Source organism: Lycorma delicatula, chromosome 2, assembly GCF_047948215.1.
Source record: "Lycorma delicatula isolate Av1 chromosome 2, ASM4794821v1, whole genome shotgun sequence".
In the NCBI taxonomy this organism is placed as follows: domain Eukaryota; kingdom Metazoa; phylum Arthropoda; class Insecta; order Hemiptera; family Fulgoridae; genus Lycorma; species Lycorma delicatula.
Genome location: NC_134456.1, coordinates 105,987,050 through 106,011,117, shown reverse-complemented (window position 1 = coordinate 106,011,117; position 24,068 = coordinate 105,987,050). Strand labels below are relative to the sequence as shown.

General features: G+C 29.7%; 1 protein-coding gene across 1 annotated transcript in view; it reads left to right on the top strand.

Moving 5' to 3' along the window:
- The window catches only part of LOC142319923 (cholecystokinin receptor type A-like), a 329,812-nt gene that overhangs the window by 175,229 nt on the left and 130,515 nt on the right, over positions 1 to 24,068 (top strand). Inside the window, exon 2 of the mRNA XM_075357597.1 lies at positions 16,790 to 16,904. Coding sequence (XP_075213712.1) covers positions 16,790 to 16,904 — 115 coding nt within the window. The remainder of the gene's footprint in view (positions 1 to 16,789; positions 16,905 to 24,068) is intronic.

Here is a 24,068-nt window from a genome sequence, read left to right as displayed (position 1 = left end):
TTTAAAAAAAATTTTTACTATCCCCAAAATACAAATATAATTTTATAAAGTCGTTCGTATAAAGTATAAATCATTCGAATGAATGAATCGTTCGAGAAGTATAAATTGTTCGTGTATACCTACCTACTGCCCATGTGTACTACACCGTGGAACGAAAGTGAGTTAAAGAAAAGCGTGTAGAAATCAGTTATTTTTTGGGTCCAACGTCATCCAAGAAAATGATCGATGTAATAAACTTATACTTTGTATAAATAATGTAGGAATGCAAACCTTTACAATATTTTATACTAAACTATGTCCGAGGGTAATTTTTATAGTAATAATTTTTTCTATAACTTGAGAAAAGTTGAACCGATTAATGAAATAAGTATAAATGACTCAAATTAATTACGGGATTAACAGTAGGTTTATTAAGATTTAAAAAAGTTAAATGTACATTAATAACTACATTTTTCTTTTAATACAAAACCAATTTATTTTCAAATTCATCAGGTGAACTTTGAAATAAACGTGATTTGTTTGAAGATTGGATTTCAAAAATGTATAAGGTATAGGATAATAATGTATAAATTATAAAAAGTACTTCATAAGATACGTTTCATTTTAGATCATTATACGAGTAATTTCTTTCCAGACATCTACCTTGAGGAGTAAAACAATTTCTATCTTTTTAAATGTTTGATTTTTTAAAGAGAATAATAATATTTCTTTTATGATCTAATATTTCGTTTTCACTTGTAATTGATATATATGGTTTATTTTTAAATTTAGTTATATGGTAATGTAATAAATCAATACCACTGTAATAAGCAGTTTTATGTTTTACATTATATATAGTACAGTTCTTAATATAGAAAGAAGTGTATTAAAATTATAGTAATGCTTTATTGTCTACTCCATATTAATTTTATAGTATTAAGAAGATGACAAAATATCTTCAGCTGTCTTTTTTATCTCTCCTCATCATTATTTCTTTTCTTGACATTATCAATTATTATTCTCATTTTTATTTCGTGAATCTCTATCATACTTATATTCCTTTGATATCTCTGTTTAATGTGTGGGTTGCGCACGCAGTGTCACTTCACTAACCAAGATCAAAGATATTTTGAACTAATTTATTTCATGCGGCCTTTTTTCTAATATAATTCTTTTTCTTCTCCTTTTCTGCAACAGTTCCATCATCTTTTTAGAAATATCAGCCACGAGACTGCTTTCACAAAGAATAAAAAATATCTTATCTTTTTGCCCAACTTTTAATAACAACGTATTATTAATTTCTTTCGTTTTATCCTGCATAGGTTTTTATTTTTTAAACGGTAAACTTTGCTATTAAATGCGCTTTCAAAATTCTTCTATCAAACATCCTATATTTTTATTCATTTTTTTAAACAATCTTTGACGTCTATTGTTTGTACTTTGCAAAATTGTTTTTGAAAAATGTTTAATAAAACATTTTAACACTTTTCAAATCAGTGTTATTCTATTTAATTTTTTTTCGCATCTATTGATCTTATCGTATAAAAAGTGTCAAATTTTACTGACATTCGAGCCTAGGATCATTGGAATGAATGGTATAGATGTACTCCGCCATGGACCTCAGCAAAAAATTTTACAGTCATCTCGTTTATGATTTTTGTTATTGAAAAACTAAAACGCTTTTGCATGCATTGACATTTGGTAAAGTATTTGATCCCCCCCCCTCTATTCAGAGTTCGAAACACGCATTATCTACAAAGAAGAACGTCGGATAGAAGTTATTGAACATTTAACATTGAACAAGTTTAGGTAGATGATAACTTTTATTCTATGATGTATCTTCACTCTTTCTATAGAAGTTATAATTCTTCCAAGGTCTTATCTCTTTTTATGAATTGAGATCATGTATTGGAGTAATACAGCCAGTGTAAGTATTTAGTAAGAAACAGAAATAATTGATGGGTTAAATACTGCTGATATAAAAAAGTCAGTAAAATTGAGTTCAACTCGAGATTGAAATTTAAAATAATGACGCTGTTTACAGTTAATAACAATTTATTTTCTCAATCAAAATAAACAAGACAAGATATTCTTAATACATTTATTAAGTTTTTTTCAGTTTGGGTGTCCTGATATTATTTTTTACTATTATTGTGACAGTTTCATTTATAATAATAAAAAAAAAATGCTTAAATAATTTATTAGCATTAATAGGAACCTAGTGAATGGATGTGTTTTTTCCTTGTGAAAAAGTTGTTATAATATTCCCCCTATTTGTCATTTATTCGTTTTTTATAAGAGAAATTTAAAAAAATAAGATTTTGTTTTAAATTTTATTTATTTATTTAAACATAAATTTCTTTTTCTTGAAATATTTCTCTCACATCGATTAAAGTATATCAGGTAATATTATGTAACATAATATAACCTAACATTATACGTATTAACATAATATAATAACAGTACTCTTCAATAACTTATGCTTTCATTTTCTATTATGTGCGCTTGGAATTAATAAGAACGATAATTCCGATTAATAACTTTCACCCGGTAATCGTTGAAAAAGACGGAAATTGTTGAAAATTGTTACCAACGCGCTGTAAAATTTTTTATAAAATTGTAGCAATGACGATTCTATACATAATAGGCTAAAACTGAGTTTCCACTATTAAAAAATTAAATTACGTTACTGTTGGGAAATTTTGATTTTTTAATTGGTAATAAACAGCTGAAGTAATTATTATTGTTTATTTTAGCCTCCGGAACCACCTTAAGGTATTACATCAAAGGATGAGTGAGGATGTTATGTACGTATGAATGTAAATGGAGTGTAATCTTGTACAGTCTCAGGTCGACCATTCCAAAGATGTATGGTTAATTGAAATCCAACCACCAAAGAACACCGGTATCTCGATCTAGTATTAAAATTCATAAAAAAGTAATTGCCTTTACTAGGATTTAAACCTTAAAACTCTCGACTTCGTAATCAGCTGATTTGCGATAACAAGTTGACCGCTAGATCAACCCAGTGGGTTTGTTATTGTATTTATATTGAAAATAATGATGATTAATTACACAAAACAAGAACTACTTTTTATCTTCAATGTTGAAAAAATAAAAATAAGAAAAATATTATTTAGTATCCGTGAAGAATCGTATGAGAAAGTTATTAATTCTCCAATATTAAATGTTAATTTTTATGTTAGCTCAACATAAAATTTAAAAACACTGGAGTTAACGTGCATGTTTCATGATCAGGTAGTGCTAAAACTAATTAAACTTCAGATACTAAACAACGTGTTGGGGAACATTAGTAAAATGCCTCAAAAATCAACCAGGAATCTGTTCGTTACAGGTAATTTTTCTGCAAACGTTTGGAAAAGTAAATATTAGTACCAAACTGGAGAGGTACAGCTACAAAGACGTAACACTGTATGTCTTTGATTAACGTGTTAACAGGCTATTCAAAAATTGGAATGTACATTGGAAATAAAAGGATTAAATTTTAGAAAATGACCAAAAGGGAGTTTAACAACAAAAAAAGATACATATATATTATTTACAAGCAGACCCGGCAATGCTTCACTATTGCTAGATTTGATTCGCTATTGCTATATATATATATATATATATATATATATATGTAGATTAAATGAACACAATTGAAAGTTTGATAAAACATTAACGAAATGAGCATTACGGAATTTCACAAAATTTAAACTTTCCCTTTTACCATTTCTCCCATTTATTCTTTCGCCCTTTTACCCTTTACTCTTTCCCCCGTTTCCTTTTTTTCCCTTTTCCCATTTTCATTTTACCATATCTACTTCCCTTTCCCTTTCAGTTTCTCCTTCTCACTTCCCTTTCATTCCCCCATTTCTCTTCTCCTTATTTCCCTTTCCCCTTCCTCTTTCCAACCTTTCACCTTTTCTTTTTCTCTTCCCCTTTCCATTTCATTTTCCCTTTTTCCTTTTCCCAGTTTTCCCTTTTTTTCTTTTTTTAATTTTCCCCTTCTTCTCTTTTACCTTTTCCGATTTGTCCCATTCTCCCTTTTTCCCTGCGCGTAAATAGGTCGAGTAGTTTTTTAGTTTACAGCGGACACACATATCGGAAACATTGAAATGGAATCGTAAAATATTTAGTAAAGCATACGTTGCTTTTACGTCCAACAGATAGCGTTTTTTTTTTTAAAAAAGCATGTTTTTAATTGTCTTAGGTGTGACATCTTAGGTATATAAAAACGTTGCATTCGAATACGCGCGTGCGTATTCGAATGCAACGTTGTGTCAAAATTTCAAAGCAATCGGTGAAGAACTTTCGGAGAGTTAGGATTTTGGACAAACGAACATTTATATTTTTATTTATATAGATTAATTTATGTAAATATTAATTTATTTATTTTATTCTCCAACATTTTTTTTTTTATAACAACGATAATAAAAACGTGCAAGAACAGGACTTTTTTGTGATTTTTTTTTGGGATGAATTGTTCCATTCTAAGCTGTTCACACACATTTTAAATAATACTGGAAACTTTAAACTGTACTCATCTATGTGTAGTCGGATAACGTTTCAGTTAGTAAATTCAATAAACTTAAGTTAAATCTTAATGGAAAATAATGAATGATGCCCTGAGGTAGATAATCCCCACGTCCGGAACACAACATCTATGTTCCACGTCCAGGGCGGCAACAGCTGTACCTTTGTACATCACATATAGCTGGCTAACGGGGTTCCGAGTAAATTCCTCGGTTATGCTTTGTTAAGTTTGACCTGGTTCCAACTTCAGGTCACTAAACGGACTGGATTTTTTGGCTACCTGCAGGAAATGGAATAACAAACGATTTTGGAAATGGATTCATACCACTGTTAGAGCTGGCGATGTGGCGGCCAGGGTCAATGTTATTGCAGGTGTAACGGAGACCCTTCCGTTGTCCACATGCCCCCTGCGATGGCAAGCATGTAGCAATGGTGCCCATGTATGTCGGTGCATGGGAGCTCTGAAAGCTTCGGTGAGTAGGAGCCTGGAGTCAGTGCAGAGACTGCGCATCCGCTCTCTGCCAGGACATATGCCGGTTCCACCGGAGTACCGGATCGGACCTCCAAGGTTAGTAGCCCTGGAGTGGGGGTGTACCCCGGCGGCTAGCCTTGCTACAGAAGGGATCCACTGTTCATGGATATTGAACAATCAAACGTGGCAGAGGGTGCACGTAAACACCCTCGTTTAGAAACCTCCGATTCGCCGCAAGCGAAGAGGAAAAAAAGTAAAGAATCTGATGGGATAAAGAAAGATGCTGATAGAATCAGTAAAGAATTAAAGAAAAGTCTATTTGGCTATAGCGCACCAAAGCCAAGATTTTTAATTATTACAAGGGAGAATGGAAACTTTCAAAAAGTTAGTCCATTCCTTATCGCAAGAGAAGTTACAAATTGTGCTGGTGGTCCTGTCAAGGAAATTCGTAAAACTTTTAATGGATTGCATGTCGAAACCATCAACGACATGCAAAGCCAGAAAGTTTTGGCGTTGAAGAAGATCGGTGAATTTGCGGTTTCTGTCCAACCGCATAGCACACTGAACTCATCCAGAGGAGTTGTTGTTTGTCGCGATCTTCTTAATTGTACAGAAGAAGAAATTGTACAAGAAATATCGAGTCAGGGAGTAACTCAATGTCGCAGACTTACTATGAGAAGAAATGGTGAGATTCTTCCTTCGGCCTCGCATGTTTTGACATTTAATAGGCCGAATCTTCCTGAAAAGGTACGAGCTGGCATCCATCGGCTTGATGTACGAGCTTTCATCCCGCAGCCGATGAGATGTTTTAAGTGTCAACGATTCGGACACACAGCAGCAAGATGTGAAGCGCAGGAAATATGTATATGTGGAGAGAAAACACATGAGGGTTACCCATGTAAAGACCCTCCAACCTGCGTTAACTGTAAAGGGCATCACAATTGTCGTTCAAGAAACTGCCCTACATATAAATTAGAAACAGCAATTCAGGAAGTTAAAACGCTTCAGAAGGTAAGCTATCCTGAAGCAAAGAAGATTGTTAATAAGCGTACACCACGACCATCGACTTCTTATGCAGAAGCAGCGGCTGCCCCTTCCACATCTAAAATTAATGTGGAGCAGTTGCTTAACACGATGGCACCAAGTCTTGCGACGATGATCGAAAGAATCATTGATTCAAAGATTGAGTCGACTCATCAGAGAAAACAAAGTAAAGATGAGAAGGCTCATCCCCGGACTGACGCCGTTGACATGAGAGACACACCAGCGCCGTTTAAAAAACCAGCTAAATCTGCGATTGTAAAGTCACCAACTTGTGTAAGAATTAAAAATCTTGATTTAGCTGACAAAGAGAAACAGATCGCTCCGTCGTGTAGTCACAAATCTAAAGAAATTGTGACAAGAAAACCTGAATCTGCGGAAACAGAGGTGCAAGTTATTATAGAAAAAGCACCAGGCGCAGATGAAATAAAACCTGTACCAATAGAGCCTCCCAAAGCGCAAAGACCAGCTTCGGTGAGAGCATCTATTTCAGCCGGACCTAGTACTGCAGTAGAGATAGAGTCCGGCTCATCCGCCGCGGAGACATCATCGCACATTAATTTAGATTCTTTAGCAAAGATGCTAACAGCGCCGGCGAAAGTTTCATCAACTGACGTCAGCCGAAGAACGTCACTGGCATCCGAAATAGAGGAAGACGATGCCATGTCTGAGGCCTCAGATACGCTGTCATCAGAGGTTGAGGCCGTCAGAAGAATGGAGAAACGTAAAAAAGGATGGCCGAAAGGAAAGCCTAGAAAGTAATTTTATTGGATCAGAAGTTATAAGAAAAGTAAAATTTTGATCATTTTTTTTGACACATGAAAATGTGAAATTTTGAACCCTTTTTTTATTTTTTTTTTGAAGTGGGATGGGGCTAATGACCAAAGTAGTCGATGCCCCTAAAAACCTCAAAAAAAAAAAAAAAAAAAAAAATGAATGATTCTATTAAAACGCTTTTAAAGTACATTACATTGTTAGAAGCGATATAAATATACTACTATTATTATAATATATATATTTTCATAATTCCAAAGTTTACATTGTTATGAGTATTCTCAACCTATTACCAACAAAAGGAAGAAGTTAATTTCCATTAAGTTATTTATTCAATCTCTCAACTTGTTAACTAGAGAGAGATATGTACAACACTAGTAACGTGTGTGTACATACATTAGCATGGAAATACCATTATCATAGAATTTAAGTGTAAGTCTAATCTTTTTATGCATTCTTTAGTTATATTAAATTAATTCATTCTATGCTAAAAAGAACTTCATTTTAACAGGGTATTATTATTTTGGTTTGCGTTAGTAACTTATGTCTGATAATTCAATTTCTAGATTAAAATTAATGTAAGGTTAGAAATAATTAAAAATTATAAGTTTTTTACCTATTAAAATTAAATTAAGAAATGAAATATTCATTCGTTGTTAAGTTACTTTAATAAAGTTCCATCAAATAAAGATTTAAAAAGGTTGGTTTTTAGAATACTACTCGATGTGAAGGGAAAGGAATAGTAATATTCCAGGTAAATCTTCTTCTGTCTTCCTTAAAGTTTCATTAACTTTTATCCATTCAAGTCTTTTTATTATTTTCAATGGATCTCATTGAAAAAATTAAATAACATCAAGTAAAGTTTAATAAAAAATGATATCTCAAATTGTACTATTAAAACAGCAAAAATAATTTAAATTACGAAACTAGTTGTGTATTACTGACATACTTTGAATTTTTAATTTGTACCGTGTTAACATACATATTATATACAATTTCTATTTAATTATTTTGTATATTAGTCAATAAAATTGTTAATACTGTCCCAAAATAATAAAAACTAAAATTGACGATTTACTTTTACTTTAAAAAAATAAAAAATAATAATTTTATAATTATTTTTTATAATTATTTTTGTTGGCCTTCTCAAACCCCTTTCAAGTAAAATATTCTCAATAGGAAGATTTAGGGAGGACTAGGAAGTGTTTTAATTGGCAGAATAGTAAGCCTTTGTGTACATCTGTCTCATTTTTCAAATAGACTGTATAAATACATTGTTATAAATAATAAAAATAATTATAAATACAAATTGAAAACCATTCAATAGAAAAAAAGACGAAAACTAAAAAAAAATTCCATAAGAAAAATTTTATTAAATCCATGAAAACGTAGGAATTCCATTGTAAATAGGCAATTAAGAACATCAAAAGACATAAACGACAGTTATAATAAATGGTTTAAAACAATCTAATGACAAGTTTCAGGCAGATAATACAGTCCCTATCAATTTAAATTAGTGGAAGAGTTACTTTTTGAATTTTCTCTCAAGTAGATTGATTAAGTCAGCATATTTAGTTGCTAAAGTCAGGCATATTTGACAGGAAAATATTATCCTGTCTTGTATCGAATAGATTATAATTGACGGAAAATTCATATTTCTCATAAGAATCGTTAACCCACTCTCCTGATTAGACGGTAAATGTCTAAGTGGATATTTCCTTATAAATTTAAATATGAAAGGTTTGCAAGTAATTCAGTACGTAGGTGTGTACATTGTACATCATACGAACTGCTCTAAAACACACCGGTGAATCTTCATCTCAGCGCTCATAAAAGTTTTTTTCTGGACATCTTCCAAATCTTTTACGATTCAAGGTAGTCGTGCAGGATTTGACATGCCGAGGTACTAACGCCTTATGCAGCAATAAAGCTAAATCAGTGTACTTATATTTTGAGAATATCGAGATAGCCATAATATAATTTTTGTATTAATAATAATACTACTTTATTATTATAATTAAACTGGTTTCATGGAAAGTTTAGTACACACTTTAAAAATCTATCAGCTGAAGAGATCGGCCAGCTGATCCAGCAGATACAATACATCGACATGTACAGAACTTGAAATGTAGTATATGTAATGATTTGTTTTTTAAATTTAATCTTGCATGGTCACTTTTCAGATGATAATACCATTGTTCTAGAAGTAACTGATTAAAATTTAATGAGGTTTTGTCCCGTTTCTCTCTGATTCAGAATGTGATATTTCATCTTTACGTAGGTGTACTAGGATTGTCAATAAAATGATTACTAAATGTGACTTTTTCGGTGACAATACTGGTTTTAAAATAAGTTGAGAATACGTCTATTTTAATTTTAAATTAACTTCAATGTATAAATTTAACTTAGTTTTTTATTTTAATTATACATTTAATATTAATGATTTTCGATTGGTTTCTTTTATTTAAGCTTTGGCTGTGATTTTATCTTTGTTTAAACTTTAATTTTAATTTGAGTTTAAATATTATTTTAATTTATCTTCTACACACATACGCACACGCGCGCCAAGTGATATCTACTGCGAAGCTATAGAGAAAACATTTTTACCATTACTTGTAGAGTGTATATCTGGTAATAGTAATTTATAATCGAAAACATTTAACTGAACTGTAAAATTAAATATTATGATAAAGTAAATAATATCAGTTGATCTAACCATTTAATTTGCAGTAGCATTCAAAAATACTATTGTGTATTATTATGATTATTATTAGTGTTATTTATTATTGTGAAGGCTGTTTACTATTAGTGCCAGCCATTCAATATTAATTATTCATATTAATTATTCATTCAATATTAATTATTCATTATTAATTATTCATTCAATATTAATTATTCATTCCAATATTAGTAAAGTTCAAAGTTTGTTACTGGTTATAATTCTGATGGTAATTCGAAATAAAAAAATTATTTTGAGGTGTTTTATCTCGTTTTATTACTAATACGATTTTTCCAGTTTTGCAATGTTTCATTGTTTGTAACTCCAAAACAGAAGCATTCATCGATAAATGGTTTTCTTCATCGTTTTTCTCGTAAACGTTTACATAAAAATCTTGTTTCGTACGAAACACTTTGCTATTTAAAAAAAAAAATTGATTCAATATGGCGGATCCAAGATGGTGGACCTGATTCCAAACACACCGTAGAGAAGTAATTTTGCAACGATTTTTAGATCTGGACTTGTTCCTACTTCCTATATTTCTCAGGTTTGAAATTTGAAGCCGTTTCCATATTGTAATATCACTCTGTTTATATATATATATATATATATATATATATATATATAACTTGATCCACCAAGTAAAGAATAAAATTAAGTTAGGTAGGATGACACTTACCTTATATCACTATATATACACAAGATTACTTACACAATTTTCTCGCATCTTCAGCTGAGCCGTCTTTTAATTTTCACGTAAAATTACGTATTATAAATACACAACATTAACAAATTTTTTTTTTTGTCTTCAATCATTTGACTGGTTTGATGCAGCTTTCCACTATCTAGTGCTAGTCGTTTCATTTCAGTATACCCCCTACATCCTACATCCCCAACAATTTGTTTTACATATTCCAAACGTGGCCTGCCTACAAAATTTTTTCCTTCCACCTGTCCTTCCAATATTAAAGCGACTATTCCAGGATGCCTTAGTATGTGGCCTATAAGTCTGTCTCTTCTTTTAACTATATTTTTCCAAATGCTTCTTTCTTCATCTATTTACCGCAATACCTTTATTAACAAAATAAAATTGTGATAAATACAATAAAACAAAATATGTTAAAACTTTAGATATATACTTAAAACTCATTTCAAATCAAAGTGGAATTAAAATAAAAAAATTATTTCCTTTTAATTGTAAGATTTAAAATCAAAATTATTAGTTAAAAAGTTAAAATTAAAGTTAAAAGGTAAAAATTCCATATATAAAAATATGTCGTCAAATATTACAAATATTTATTAAACATTAAAATAATAAATATGTTAAAAAAAGAATGAATATGTGTGTGTGGTTTAGCTAGCCATTATTACGTTACTGTGTGGATTTTAAATAGATTAAACTAAAAATTAACAATATTTGATAAAATGCTGCTATATACTGCGGCCTTTATAATTGTGTCATCCTCATACTCTCTTTGTTGGTTGATCAAGCTGAATCCATTTTTATATTTATATATATAAAATGTGTAAACCACTATTATTAATATTCATACTACATTTTTGAATTTCGAATATTTCCAAATTAGTGTAAATAACAGATATTGAATTTTTATTTTCAACTAGCTCTACCCGCCACGCTTCGCTGTGGCGCATTGTGGTTGCATGGATGAGAAATGAGAAACAAAACAAAGCGTACGTTTCATAGAAGTTTAATTTTGCAATACTTGTGGATATACTGTATTTTTTGTTTTTCCACTGTCTGCGTAGATATAAAGGCTATCTGGTTTGCCGACTCGGGAACACGCAACATACAGTTGTCCATGTGAGAAGCATTCCGCATCTAAATCTAAACCACACAATTCTAAAGATTAACCTTGAGCTTTATTGATTGTGATTGCAAATGCCAATCGAATTGGGAATTGCAATCTTTTAAATTAAAATGGTGTATCGGTCGGGATTATGGGTATTCGAGGAATGAGGACATCTTCACCTTTGAAAGGCCCCGTTAAAATCGTTGCTTCCACTACGTATTCATCAATTTCTTAACTGCAAGTCGCGTGCCGTTGCAGAGTTTTGGCTGATTAATATTTCGCATCAGGATAATTGTCATTTTTTGATCGAACAGTTGCTAGAATCACTCTAATGAGGAATGTTTTCCCAGTTCCTCCTGTCCCAACTCCGTCATTTATCATTTATCATCATGCGATCATAAATGCCTTTTTGTTCACGCGTTAATTTGGGAATGTTTGATTGGATATATGACTGAAGATCACCAATGTTGTAACTCTGTTCACGGCGTAAATCCACATCAAATGAAGCAATTGCAGCTCGGGTGGGTGCTGGCATTCCCAATTGATTACGAACTTTATTTGCAATAGCTAAGCACTTGTCTTCAATATTTATCAATGCTTCGTTGTAAATGCCTTCAGTAAATTCCACGGTCATATTGGTATTTTCTAGGCGTACTCTATGCAAAATATCCTCAGCCATATGCGATCGATATCTTTCCCATAACTCTGTGGGAGATGAAGGGAAGCAAGCGGTCAATATAATTGCGAATAATGCGCGAATTTGCTTTGGATGTGCAGTGTTGCACGCGTCATTAATACATATATCCCACTGTTGGTCTTTTCATAATAAATTCAGAGCTTGGTGAAAGGCGCAGCTGAATCTCTACACGATCACACAAAAGTACCTCGATTAAAGTGAATATTTAATTCAGATTGTATAATAATCTGAATCAGATGCAAGTGGATATGTTTTTTGTTAATAAACAATGTAATTGGGAACAGGTATTGTTTTACATGTAACTGCGGTTGTCGTTAGCTAGTATGGCGAGTGTTTCCCTCGCTTCCGGCAGATGGCGCGGTCACTGGTACACAGCTGACCGTTAAAAAAACTGTTTTATCGTGGTCGCGGGTATGTGACTGATGCGAAAAATAGATAAAAACAATCTTTGATGCGGGTTATATATCGTGCTAAAATTTGAGCTCAATCGGGGCAGAACATTTTGAGTTTTTGAAGCGTACACAAACGAACTTAACAGTTTTATATATAAAGATATGTGGGTTGCGAAAAAAAGCCCTTAAGTTGTGCGAAAAAACACATCATTTTAAATGCTTACAAAAGCAGAGTATTGCTTACAAATTACAGAATAATCAAACTGCGTTGATTTCAGATGTTAATAAACTGCTAACGTAAGTAGAAGTTGTGCTGCTTCAGTGTACAACGTTATTCTCGAGTATGAATCTACTAATGAATTATGGTCTCCAAAGGAAACAAAACCTCGCAGGTCAATTGAGAAAAAGGTGAGATTTTGATAAAAACGCGATTCGTAAAAAATATTACACGAATTTGAATTATTTAGAAATAGTTTAGCGGTATATTATGTCCTTTGGAAGAGAATTCGGTTATTGTCTTCGACAACGCTTCTTATCATTAAACGAAAAGAATTCCAGCCGTGTTATAGAAAAACAATGATATCAAAATGTGGCTTAGTTCAAAAGGAATAATTTTTGAAGAGGTTTAAGTTAATGTTCAATCATTGCAAAGGGTTTCGCGTATTAAAAGTAATTATAGTCCGTATAAATTTTATTTGACACACAACGCCATATTGGTAAGTCGTGTTTTTATTCGGCTCCGAACGAATATGTTTGCCGGCCTCCGTGGCGCGAGTGGTAACGTCTAGGACTTTAATCCGGTGGTTCCGAGTTGGAATCCCGGTCAGCCATGGCATTTTCATACGCTATAAATCATTAATATCATCACCAACTGCGGTTGTCCTTCTTGGTGGCTTTTCTTTTTGTTTGTTTACATTGGCAACAGCCATATGGGCTCTTTGTGATTGGTCGTTGTGTTTGACAGCGGCCATCTTGCATTGATCTGATTGGTTTTCCTTTATTTACATTTCCAAATTAAAAATGTACAAATTGAAAATAGATAGATAGCTTTATTAAAAATAGATGAAAACAATCTTTGATGCGGGTTATATATCGTGATTAAATTTGAGCTCTATCGGTGCAGAACATTTTGAGTTTTTGAAGCCGTACCCAAACGAACTTAACATTTTGATATATATATAGATAAGGTGGTCAGAAATATTAGAAAAACCCAATTTTCCAATTGTGTAATATCTTTTTGTAAAAAAAAATATATATATATATATATATATATATAATTATTTTTGTCATTACTTTTTCATTTCAATTTTCATATTATTTTTTTTTAATTTTATACATGAAATTACAAAATAATTTGAAATTAGACTTTATTTTTAGCTATTATATTTTAATTTCTATTTGAATCTTGTATCAAATATTTTGTTTTTAGTTTTAGTATTGGCAGACTGTCCCATCCTGGCTTGTTTGTCATAAATCCAAAACCAGTTTCATACGGTTTTAATATTCCCACGTATGATTGGACTTCCGGTGATCCGCTTGATTGAGTATTAGTTTTACGCGTTATTCTTCTTGACGAGGGATGTATTCTTAAAGTGATAAAGTGATTTATATATATCTGTATATACTTATTTACTTTTTTAAAATATTTGTTTAGTTTATGTTGTTTTCCTTAGACAAAGACTTTGAGGTTTTTTTTTTATTTAAAAAATTTATGTTTTACAATTTGTTCTATTTATTTTTTTAATCTATCTCAGTTGAGAGAATACGGTAAACAAAAGTTTTTCTACAGACTGTTGTATTTTAACCCCTTTCCCTTTTGTGTCGGATGTCCTTTCTATCCCTGGGTCTAGGGAGGTAAGAGACGTCTACAAGGGAATGACAAAATGGGAGAACATCTAGAAAATTATTATTATTAATAGTGCTACTTCTTTCTTTTTCTGTTTTGCCCCGGGAACCACTTATGGTATTATTTCAGAGGATAAATGAGGATGATATCTATGAAAGTAAATAATGCGTAGTCTTGTACAGTCTCAGGTCGATCATTCCTGAGATGTGTGGTTAAATGAAACCCAACCACCAAAGAACACCAGTATCCACGATCTAGTATTAAAATCCGTATAAAAGTAATTGCCTTTACTAGGATATGAACCTTAGAACTCTCGACTTCGAAATCAGCTGATTTGTGATGAGTTCACCACTAGACCATCCCGGTGGATTAATAATGCTAGTACTACTACTACTACTACTACTACTACTACTACTACTACTACTTCTTCTACCACTACTTTTAAGTTAATTTTAATCGGGGAAATATCATATTTATATACATTTTGCTTAAATTTTATCTCACCAGACCTCGTATGTTTTCATCTGTAAAAAAAAAAATTATGATGTAAAACACTTGGTTTTTCTGTGCTGAAAGTTTACTTCATATTTTTATATATAAATTAAACTTATTTCTTACTACTGATAAAATTAAATAGTATAAATAAAGTAAAACGAAATAAAATAGTACCTATTTTTTCCTAGCAAACAAATATATTTTATAATGTTGAAGCATGAATTCACGTAATCCTGTTCATAAATTTGTTTTATTAAAAAGGTTATATGATACTTTCATAAAATTATTTAAGTAAAACGTGACTAATTTAATTAAATGGAATTTTAGTATTATTTATAAATTTTCCCTAACACCGTTTTTTTTTTTTTTCATTTTAAGCTGTCTTTCTTTTCACACAACCAAATTACCGTCGTTATTTTAGATTTTCTATTCATTTTACAATATTTCAATCAATTTTAATGAAATTTAAATGTTTACAGAGGGTTATCTCATTTATTAACAAGAAAAAAACTGTAATCCGATTTCTCTTGATTTATGGAATGTTTTTAAAAATTAAATTGAAACTGAAGTTAAAAAGAATAGGATCTGAAATAATTAGACCCTCAAGGTTGAAATTTTTGATGTTAAAATTTTAAAGGGCTTTTTGATAAAGCTATTTTAAAGGGATTTTTGATTTAACTAACTTTTTTGTAGTTGTGATTTTCCTACTTAGGATAGTTTATCGTGTGACCTGCGCTCTGGTCGGCGGGCACACCACCCGGCCCAGCGTGATATCGCTGTGGGAGAACCATCTCTTCTGGCGGAAGACGACTAACGCCGATGCGACACTGCAGTGGTCTGGTGAGCCACTATTACCACGCTGTAGTGGGGACGCAACTGCCATAGAGGAGAAATCTGATCTGATTCCAACGGACGAGCCGCTACTCCCAAACTACAGCCAAACCGACATAGCCGGTAACCAGCTTCCTGACCAATCAGCCCTTCTCAGGGCTATCTTGCAAAACACACAAACGGCCCTTTTCAAAGCTACTACTAGGACTTGAACGCTGAAATTCTCGATTTTTCAAAGCTACTACTCAAAAAATCTCAAACAGTCCTTTTCAGGGCTAGCATAAGGTTCTATGGGGCCACGTGCACCATAATCAGCATGTATAAGCCATTCGCCGACTATATATATATATATATATATATATATATATATATATATATATATACATATATATGTGTTTCTGTGTTTATTTTTCTTAAACATTATTTCCTGCATCGTAACAAGATAAAACCCACATAAAATGTCTTTACAAGAATAATGTACATAATATAAACTATGTTTATCTAGCTAAATTAAATTAAATGCATAATTTTAATATACTGTGATTGATCACAGTAAATTAATGTAAGGCCATACGTTTTTCTTACAAAATAACGAAATTTAATATAGGATCAAGGATAGATATTTTTTGTATGAAAATTAGTTTGTATGAAAGTTATTGATTAATAAAGTAATGTAAACATATTAAGGCAAATAATAGTAATATATGAGATAAATACGCTGTTCAAAATTACTGACAGTTGTATTGAAAGACAATGAGTATATAAGATTAAAATATTTTAACCGTTTAAAATTCTTTAATTATAATTTATTCTTTTTTCTAAATTTTAATTACTCTTAAGAAAAACGTTTTGAAAATAATATCCACTCTTAGAAACAGTTAAGTGGCTAGTTAAAAAAAGCGAATTGAAAAAATAATCCTTTAAAAGTTCATATTATATACTTACATCAAAGAAATTAAAATAAGTTTAAGACAGTACCAAAATACAATTTGTGAATTTTTAAAAATGATATATACACACACACACACACACATACACACACACACACACACACACACACACACACACACACACACACACACACACACATATATATATATATATATATATATATATATATATATATATATATATCACAATATTCAGTTGTATTAGGTTTTTAAATTCTTTGTTTCTATGTTTTTCTGTTTTAGGCAGTTTCCGATCTTCTTCTCGGTGTTTTCTGTGTTCCGTTTACTCTGGTTGGCCAGGTTCTCCGCAATTTTATTTTTGGCGCACTGATGTGTAAACTGATACCTTATTTTCAAGGTCTGTTAATATCATATTTATAATAATTTATTTTTTAATTTATCTACTTTATAAAGTTTTGTATTCTGTGTATGTTTTCTTGTGTACAATTCATAAAAAAGTTCTATATGTTAGATATTTAAAGTTTATGCAATAATATATGTATTACAGGGTGTAATAATATATATAGATGTAAGTTGTAAAAATGTAGTTCATATTTTTCACACAATGAAAACAGAGTAATCTGTTTGTAATGAAAATATGATAGCTACCATGAATTTTCGTGAGGCGACTTTTTAATTATCTAATGAGAAATAAAATAAAAAATGCTTATCAAACAAATCTTTTAACTTAAATTTGTATATGAAACCGTAAGAGCTAATGTCTGAAGTCTACAATGAATCTTTTGTAACTTATCTAACAATCGTAGGTAGCGTAGCTAAAAATTTTAATTAGCGAAGCGAACTTCCAAAATTAGTAATTAGTAAATCATCTTAATTATAATTGGTATTTTGTAAAGATGGGATTTGATGGTCTCAACTGTTTTTTTTTTGGTTTTCTTTTTTAAATATAACTTATAACTAATGAATAATGCTGACTTTTTGTAGTTCATGGAAAAAATAAAATTTGCATCTTAGAATAAAATGTTTTATTCTAATCAATTCACATCAGGAGTTGATCCTTTTTTAATAGTTAATTCCAAAGATTATTAAAAAAAAAAAAACAAACTGCTGACAGAAACCATGATAAAACTTTTATCCGATAGCGAAAGAAAATATAAAAATGAAACAGAAGTGATTAAAGTATATAAATAATTAAAAATATAATTATATGAAATGTGTTTTATATGAAAATATAGATATAAAATAACTTCAAAATAAATAAAGTTTTATTTTGAGATATAAAAATTCAGTTTTTTAAATTGAATTATTATTTAGTATTATTTACAAGCTCATCGATAGAATAATTATTTTTTTCTAAACTTAAAAGAATATATTTTAATTTTATTTTAAATAAATTGATTGGAAGATTTTAAAAAAAAATTAGTTGGTAATTTATTAAAAACGACAAAGAAAGCTAAATAACGTCCTTTCTCGTACGATTAGTATTGTATTGAAATACAAATAAATAATTATGTTTTGTGGTTTGATAGATTGCACAGTTTTGTATTATTATATTTTACTAATGAAAACTTGAAAAAATCAGAAGCCAATATTTTGGTTTGGAATGATTTTCAGTACGTTATGAGAAATCAGCATAGTCGTCTGCGGTTCCTCGGATGGGTGGCGGTGAGGAAGTAGGAGGACTCCTGTCACCCCAAGCTGAAAAGATCGAGTCCCACGGGGATGCCCCTTCGGGGGATCCCCCGTTTGAGACCATACATCTAAGGATCGAATCTAAGGCTCTTGGGTATGGGCGGCTGGGAACGGCATAGCTGGGCCTGGCTGGAGCTGCTCCTTCCCTGCGGTTAGAGGCGATGGCACCTCCCAGGACCGTGTTTATGCTTAAACGTGGGGCCCGGCCCTGAGAAGCACGGGGAAAAAAGTAATTTTATTAGAGCTTATTGGGAATCAAACTAAATATTTATAAGTACTAATTACCATATTAGTAGAATATTTCAGCACATATTTTCTTTTTTGAGGAAAGACATTCTAAAATTCTGGAAATTTGATATTTTTCTTTGCTAATTCTTCAATTCTATATTAAAATATTCATAATCTTTTAAAGCGTAAACCTTAAACCTTTAAAACTTTTTCATTTTTTTTTTTTGTATTATTTTGTGTTTTAAACTTCAGTCAATATTTTGTATTTTTCAGAAATATTATTAGATAAGTAAATCATATTTATTTTAACAATAATTTTTTTTTTTGCGCGAAGATTCAGCCACACATTATACAGCAGCCAATAAGGGCCTCTAATAATCTGCCCAATACGATATTATTGCAAATGGTAATTAAGTAAGTCCAAATGATTTATTGAAATAAAAATATGAATACTTTTAAATAGATGAAAATGCTTGTAACATTTACATATTCAACTTATAATTTACTCACTGAAGCTAGCAAATAGTGATATATTGCGGTATAAGAAAATAAACTGCAAAAGTGAATATTGTAATTTTTAGGAAAATTTTATTTTATTTTTCAACTCCTAAATAAAGAACCACATGCATTACTACAATGAATTGACAAATTGTTATAACAGATTTTTATCTTCAAATAGTTTACACGCTTAAAGTAACTTAAGTAACTTATTTAAACGTACGCTAACTGAAGAAACGTTTTTTAGTACAGTAATTTAAGCATGCTTTCTGATAACTAATCCACATATGTGGTTAAATTCTCGCTTCAGATAATTTAATACTTTAATAAATATCCTTTAATAGTTTGATTAAGATCATTCAACTGAAATTATTTTCTTAATTATATCATTATTTTTTTTTTATATAGCGTATTTGAACACCTGTAGATATCCTAATTTTTTTTTTTTTAATATGTTACCTCAAACAATTTAGATTAAATAAGATAAGAAGTTTAGGTTTTCTAAGATATGAAGTTTAAATTTTAAATGACCTCTGTCTTATAAAATATAAATGTCTATTAATAAGAATTTTTATTTATTTATGTAAGATCTTTAATTTTTAAATAATAGTTTTAATGATTAAATCTCCTTTTTAGAAATAGAATTCAGTTATAAGCTAAAATTGAGAACATAGATTACTTTATACATTTACATATACAATTTTTTATTTTTAAAATCTGAAGTTGACACCACATAACTTCCTTGTACTCCTACTAAATTACATATACACATTTTTTTAAAATGAAAAGTATATATTATTATTTTCTTTAATATTCTTTAATATTATTTCTTTAATAGCTTCTGTTATTTTTCCATTTTTTTACTTTGTAAAAGGAAGTAAAAAAATATCAAATTTTAGGAAAAATTCGAATTTTTGTCTTTCCATTAAAATGCAAGCTATTAAGTACTGCAACAACACTGTTGGTGATTAAACATAAAGGAAAAAGTTTTTGTTTTTTATATTATGATCTTGAAAATTACAAGAAAATAGAAAATCTTTTATTTGAAAATTTTCATATTTTTTTTTATTGCTCTTAGGATAAATTTGTCCAGTAAATATTTTTTTTCTTTTTTTAATAACAGTTATTGAGTGCTATTTTGAACTAAAGCTATTAATAGATATCTGGACAGAAATAGATATTTTGGGTGTTTTTAACATGATTAAGAGAAGTTTCTCTTATTACTGGAGGTTAAATGTGATATTTACGCTTGTTGTATATTCACGATGTATTATAAAACCAATTTAAGAGTTATAACGTTTGTCTTAGGGTTCCTTTTTGTGATAAACATGTGAAAATCCTTAACTCCATTTCTCAACAAATTAATAAAAAGTTATGTGGTGTTCTGTCTGACGGCAGTCCCTTACGACATTGTTGTCGCCGTAATCCCTGTCCCAAGCCTTCTCCTTTATCACCTTACAGTTTCTACTCGTCAGTTTATTAATTTCATCCTTATCCTTCTATACTTTGTTTCTCCTTCTATTGACAATTACACAGTTCTCAATATTCCACTTCCTCTAACTTGTCTAATTTTCTTTTTTGTACTTTCCGCATAAGTGTTCTTTCTTCTTTAATCTTTCCATTATTTCCACTTATAATTTTAACCGTCCATCTTACTTTTTCCATCCTTTTTCATATCCGTATCGCAAATCCCTGAATCCATACATAACATGATGAAAAAGATTCAATCCAAAGGTAATAAAATAAAAAAAAAATATTATGGACTGTTTGTTTTTATTGAATATCTTACAATGACAATGTTTCAAGTTTAGTGTGTGAATTTCATAATGCAAAAGATTTAATCTTTATCAATTTTATGAATACATTTTATTAAAAAATAAACATAGATTTAATAATTTATATAAAAATATAAGTCATGTTGTGATCGGAATAACATGAAAACTATTAATCTGAGGCCACTCAGTACTTACTAGAGCATAACCTGTTATTTATAATAGTTTTGGTTGATCGAATATTTTTGTTCCGTATCATCTTTAGTAATATTACATTACAAAACATGATACGGACTAGGAAATTATGATCGAACTAGTAGGAATAATTTTATGAATCGCGAACAAGTTGCATATTTTTTCAAATTCATTTGTAGTTAAAGAGTACCGAAATTGACCTTTAAGAAAATGATTTTAAATGTTTTGTCTTACTTTAAATGGCTTTAAAAATAAATCAGACATTCTCAGAACACCTCAGCACTGAGACTAATCAATTTAAAATAATATTAATTAAACTGGATAAAAATAAATAATTTTTAAATCTAAAAAAAAAAAAAAATATATTATATATTAATGTAGTTTATTTAATATTTTTTCGTACAAGATCTTCTCAAACAATTTTATTTTATTTCTCTGTACGTTGTACCTTGTTTTATAACATATTTGTCAAAGGATTTTGTCAATACAATGAATGTATCTTGGCTGAAAATTTGCTTGTATCCCAGCGTTATGCTCCAGTGAATTTTGAAAAGAAAGTTATATATCCTCGTAAAGCACAATTTTATATTTCCCTCTGTTTTACGTTGTATAATCGATATACACAGCAATTTAATTAGTTTTTTCTATTTAAATTAACTACTGAATCTGTAAATTGTATATTAATGCTGAAAGTGTAAATAAAATGATCTTATTTTGCGAATTTATCTTGGTGATTGAATAATGAAATCGTTTATTAGTTGAAAAACAGAATGATAAAAAAATTACTATCTATAGATCTACAAGATTATTTATTTATACTTTGAAAGTACAGTCTGGCACCCGTGATAATCTCGATCATGTTTATTACTGTCAAATTTTCATGGAAAACCATATATACACAAAACTGTTATTATTATTGTAGTGTTTTAAGGCATTGTTGTAAAGTTTACTCAATAAAACAATAGTTATATAGATCGTAATTAATTTATCAGTCAGTTTAACTATTCTCTCAAGATAATATGCGCTTTATCATTTGAAAAGAGAAATCGTCTTTCAATAATGGAACATTTTTTTTATTATTATTAAACACTATACTTAACATAATATATATACTTGATATGTTTGAGATTTAAATCGTTTTTCAATAACACTAAATTTTCACCAGGAGTATGTTTATTAAGTTCTGTTATTGTAGTATATGCCATTATATATGACCACACCGAACAATAAAGCTGACAACAAAGTTTAAATACTTTCTTGGCACTGGCTATTTCTTCTTATATATTGGAAAAAAGATGATACATGTAAGGTAACCTAAATTTATTTTTTGGGGTGGGGGTAATTTATGATAAAAATTTATTTTAAAATTAACATTTTAAGTTTAAATAAACCAAAATACATTTTTTTTAAATCGGTATTTATTTTTTTTTCTGCTTCACCACCTATAAAATCACCTTTTAGATATTTTTTTTTTTGCTTTTTCTACGTTTCCTTTGTTAAATGAATGAAACTAAAAATAAAATTTCTACAGAAAAATACACAAGAAGTTACCTGTCATTTATTTTTTGGGGGTGAGAGGTGAATTATGATGAAATTTTATGGTAAAATTATTACTAAAAATTTATGACTTTTAAAAATATTAAAAGTTCAAATAATAAACTTTTATTATCATTAGAAGTTTAAATAAACCAAAAACGAATGTTTAAAAAAATACAAAACTTGATAATTTTAATCTCTGATCGCTTCTCCATCCCAAAGGTTGTTCTTTTGGGTGACTTGCACCACTACTACCCCTAGGAAGACTTTAAAAAATATACAATAAATAAATAGATAGCTTTTTAATTTTGGGAAAAAAAGGAATTTTGAAGCAAAAGTCTTTTAAAAATGGTAATATAGCACGCATGTAGCTTAATATAAAGCGAGGTTTTTGCAAAATTTTTAGAAAATTGACCACAAAAAACTATCTATTCCACCGCAAGGAGATATTGACCCGAAAATTTTACCAACAAATTGACCCATACACACGGGTCTCCATACAAAATTTCAATAAACTAGTTTTATCCAGTCAAAAGTTCAAATACGCAAAAACACACCTACATACCCCCGACTTACCCACGATTTTTTTTTCTTTTTTGTCAGTCATAAAACGTTTAGAAAGGAAAAACTCATACCTCATTTTTTTACTGATTATTACGCTTTACTTCTTGCAACATAATAACTCTAGAGCTATAATGACAAAAAAGTAAAAAAAAAGAATTTTTGGATTTTATTTCCACATTTAACTTTTTTCTTTTGTTAAATGTGGAAATAAAAAGAAACTTTTGCGGTAATAAAAAGAAACTTTTGCATATACGTTTTAATTATTAATTGCAATATTGCAATTTTCTATGTTATGTAATTTAATTTGCGTCTTGCATTTTTGTTAACAATTAAGAAATAAATAAGAATGTGATAAGTATATTTAAACTGATAGTTGGAGATAAAATAGGAATTCTTTTAATTCTCTCTTTAAAACAGAATAGTTTTTTAAGTATTTTACCTTATATAGGACCTTGTTCAGCAGTGTTCAAACAAATACTTCTGTTGTTGATTTACCGATCTCAGTGAAGTATTTCGGTATGTCAAATTTTTCAGTGTTCAAAATTTTTCGGTGTTCAATCTTCTGCTATAATTATTTTCATGTCTATTTCTAGACTTATTTAAAAAATAATATTTAAGAATTTTTATATAGTCTTTAAAATTTTCAAATCTTAAAACGATTTCTATACTACAAAAAAATATATTACGAATTTTATTGAATATTGATATCAATGGAGCCAAAATATATATTGGTACGAAACTATAAATTGTAATGCAATATATATAATTATAGCGACTCTTCGTTGAGGTTATCATTCATGATAAAATTATGAATTGCTCAAATTTTTATGTCCAAAATTTTAATAATAATATAATAAAAAATAAATATAATTTATTCAAATTAAAAATTTATACATTATGCAGATCACAACAAGAATTGAAAGTGTACTATTCTGAAAAAAAAAAAAAAAGGCTCCAGGATTTGTCTAGGAAAATAATAATAAAAATACCCTGGAAAACTGTGACAAATGTAGCACGTACACATGGTTATTCTTCTTTTACTTACCTGTCTAGCGCTATATGAGAGGTATGTTAGG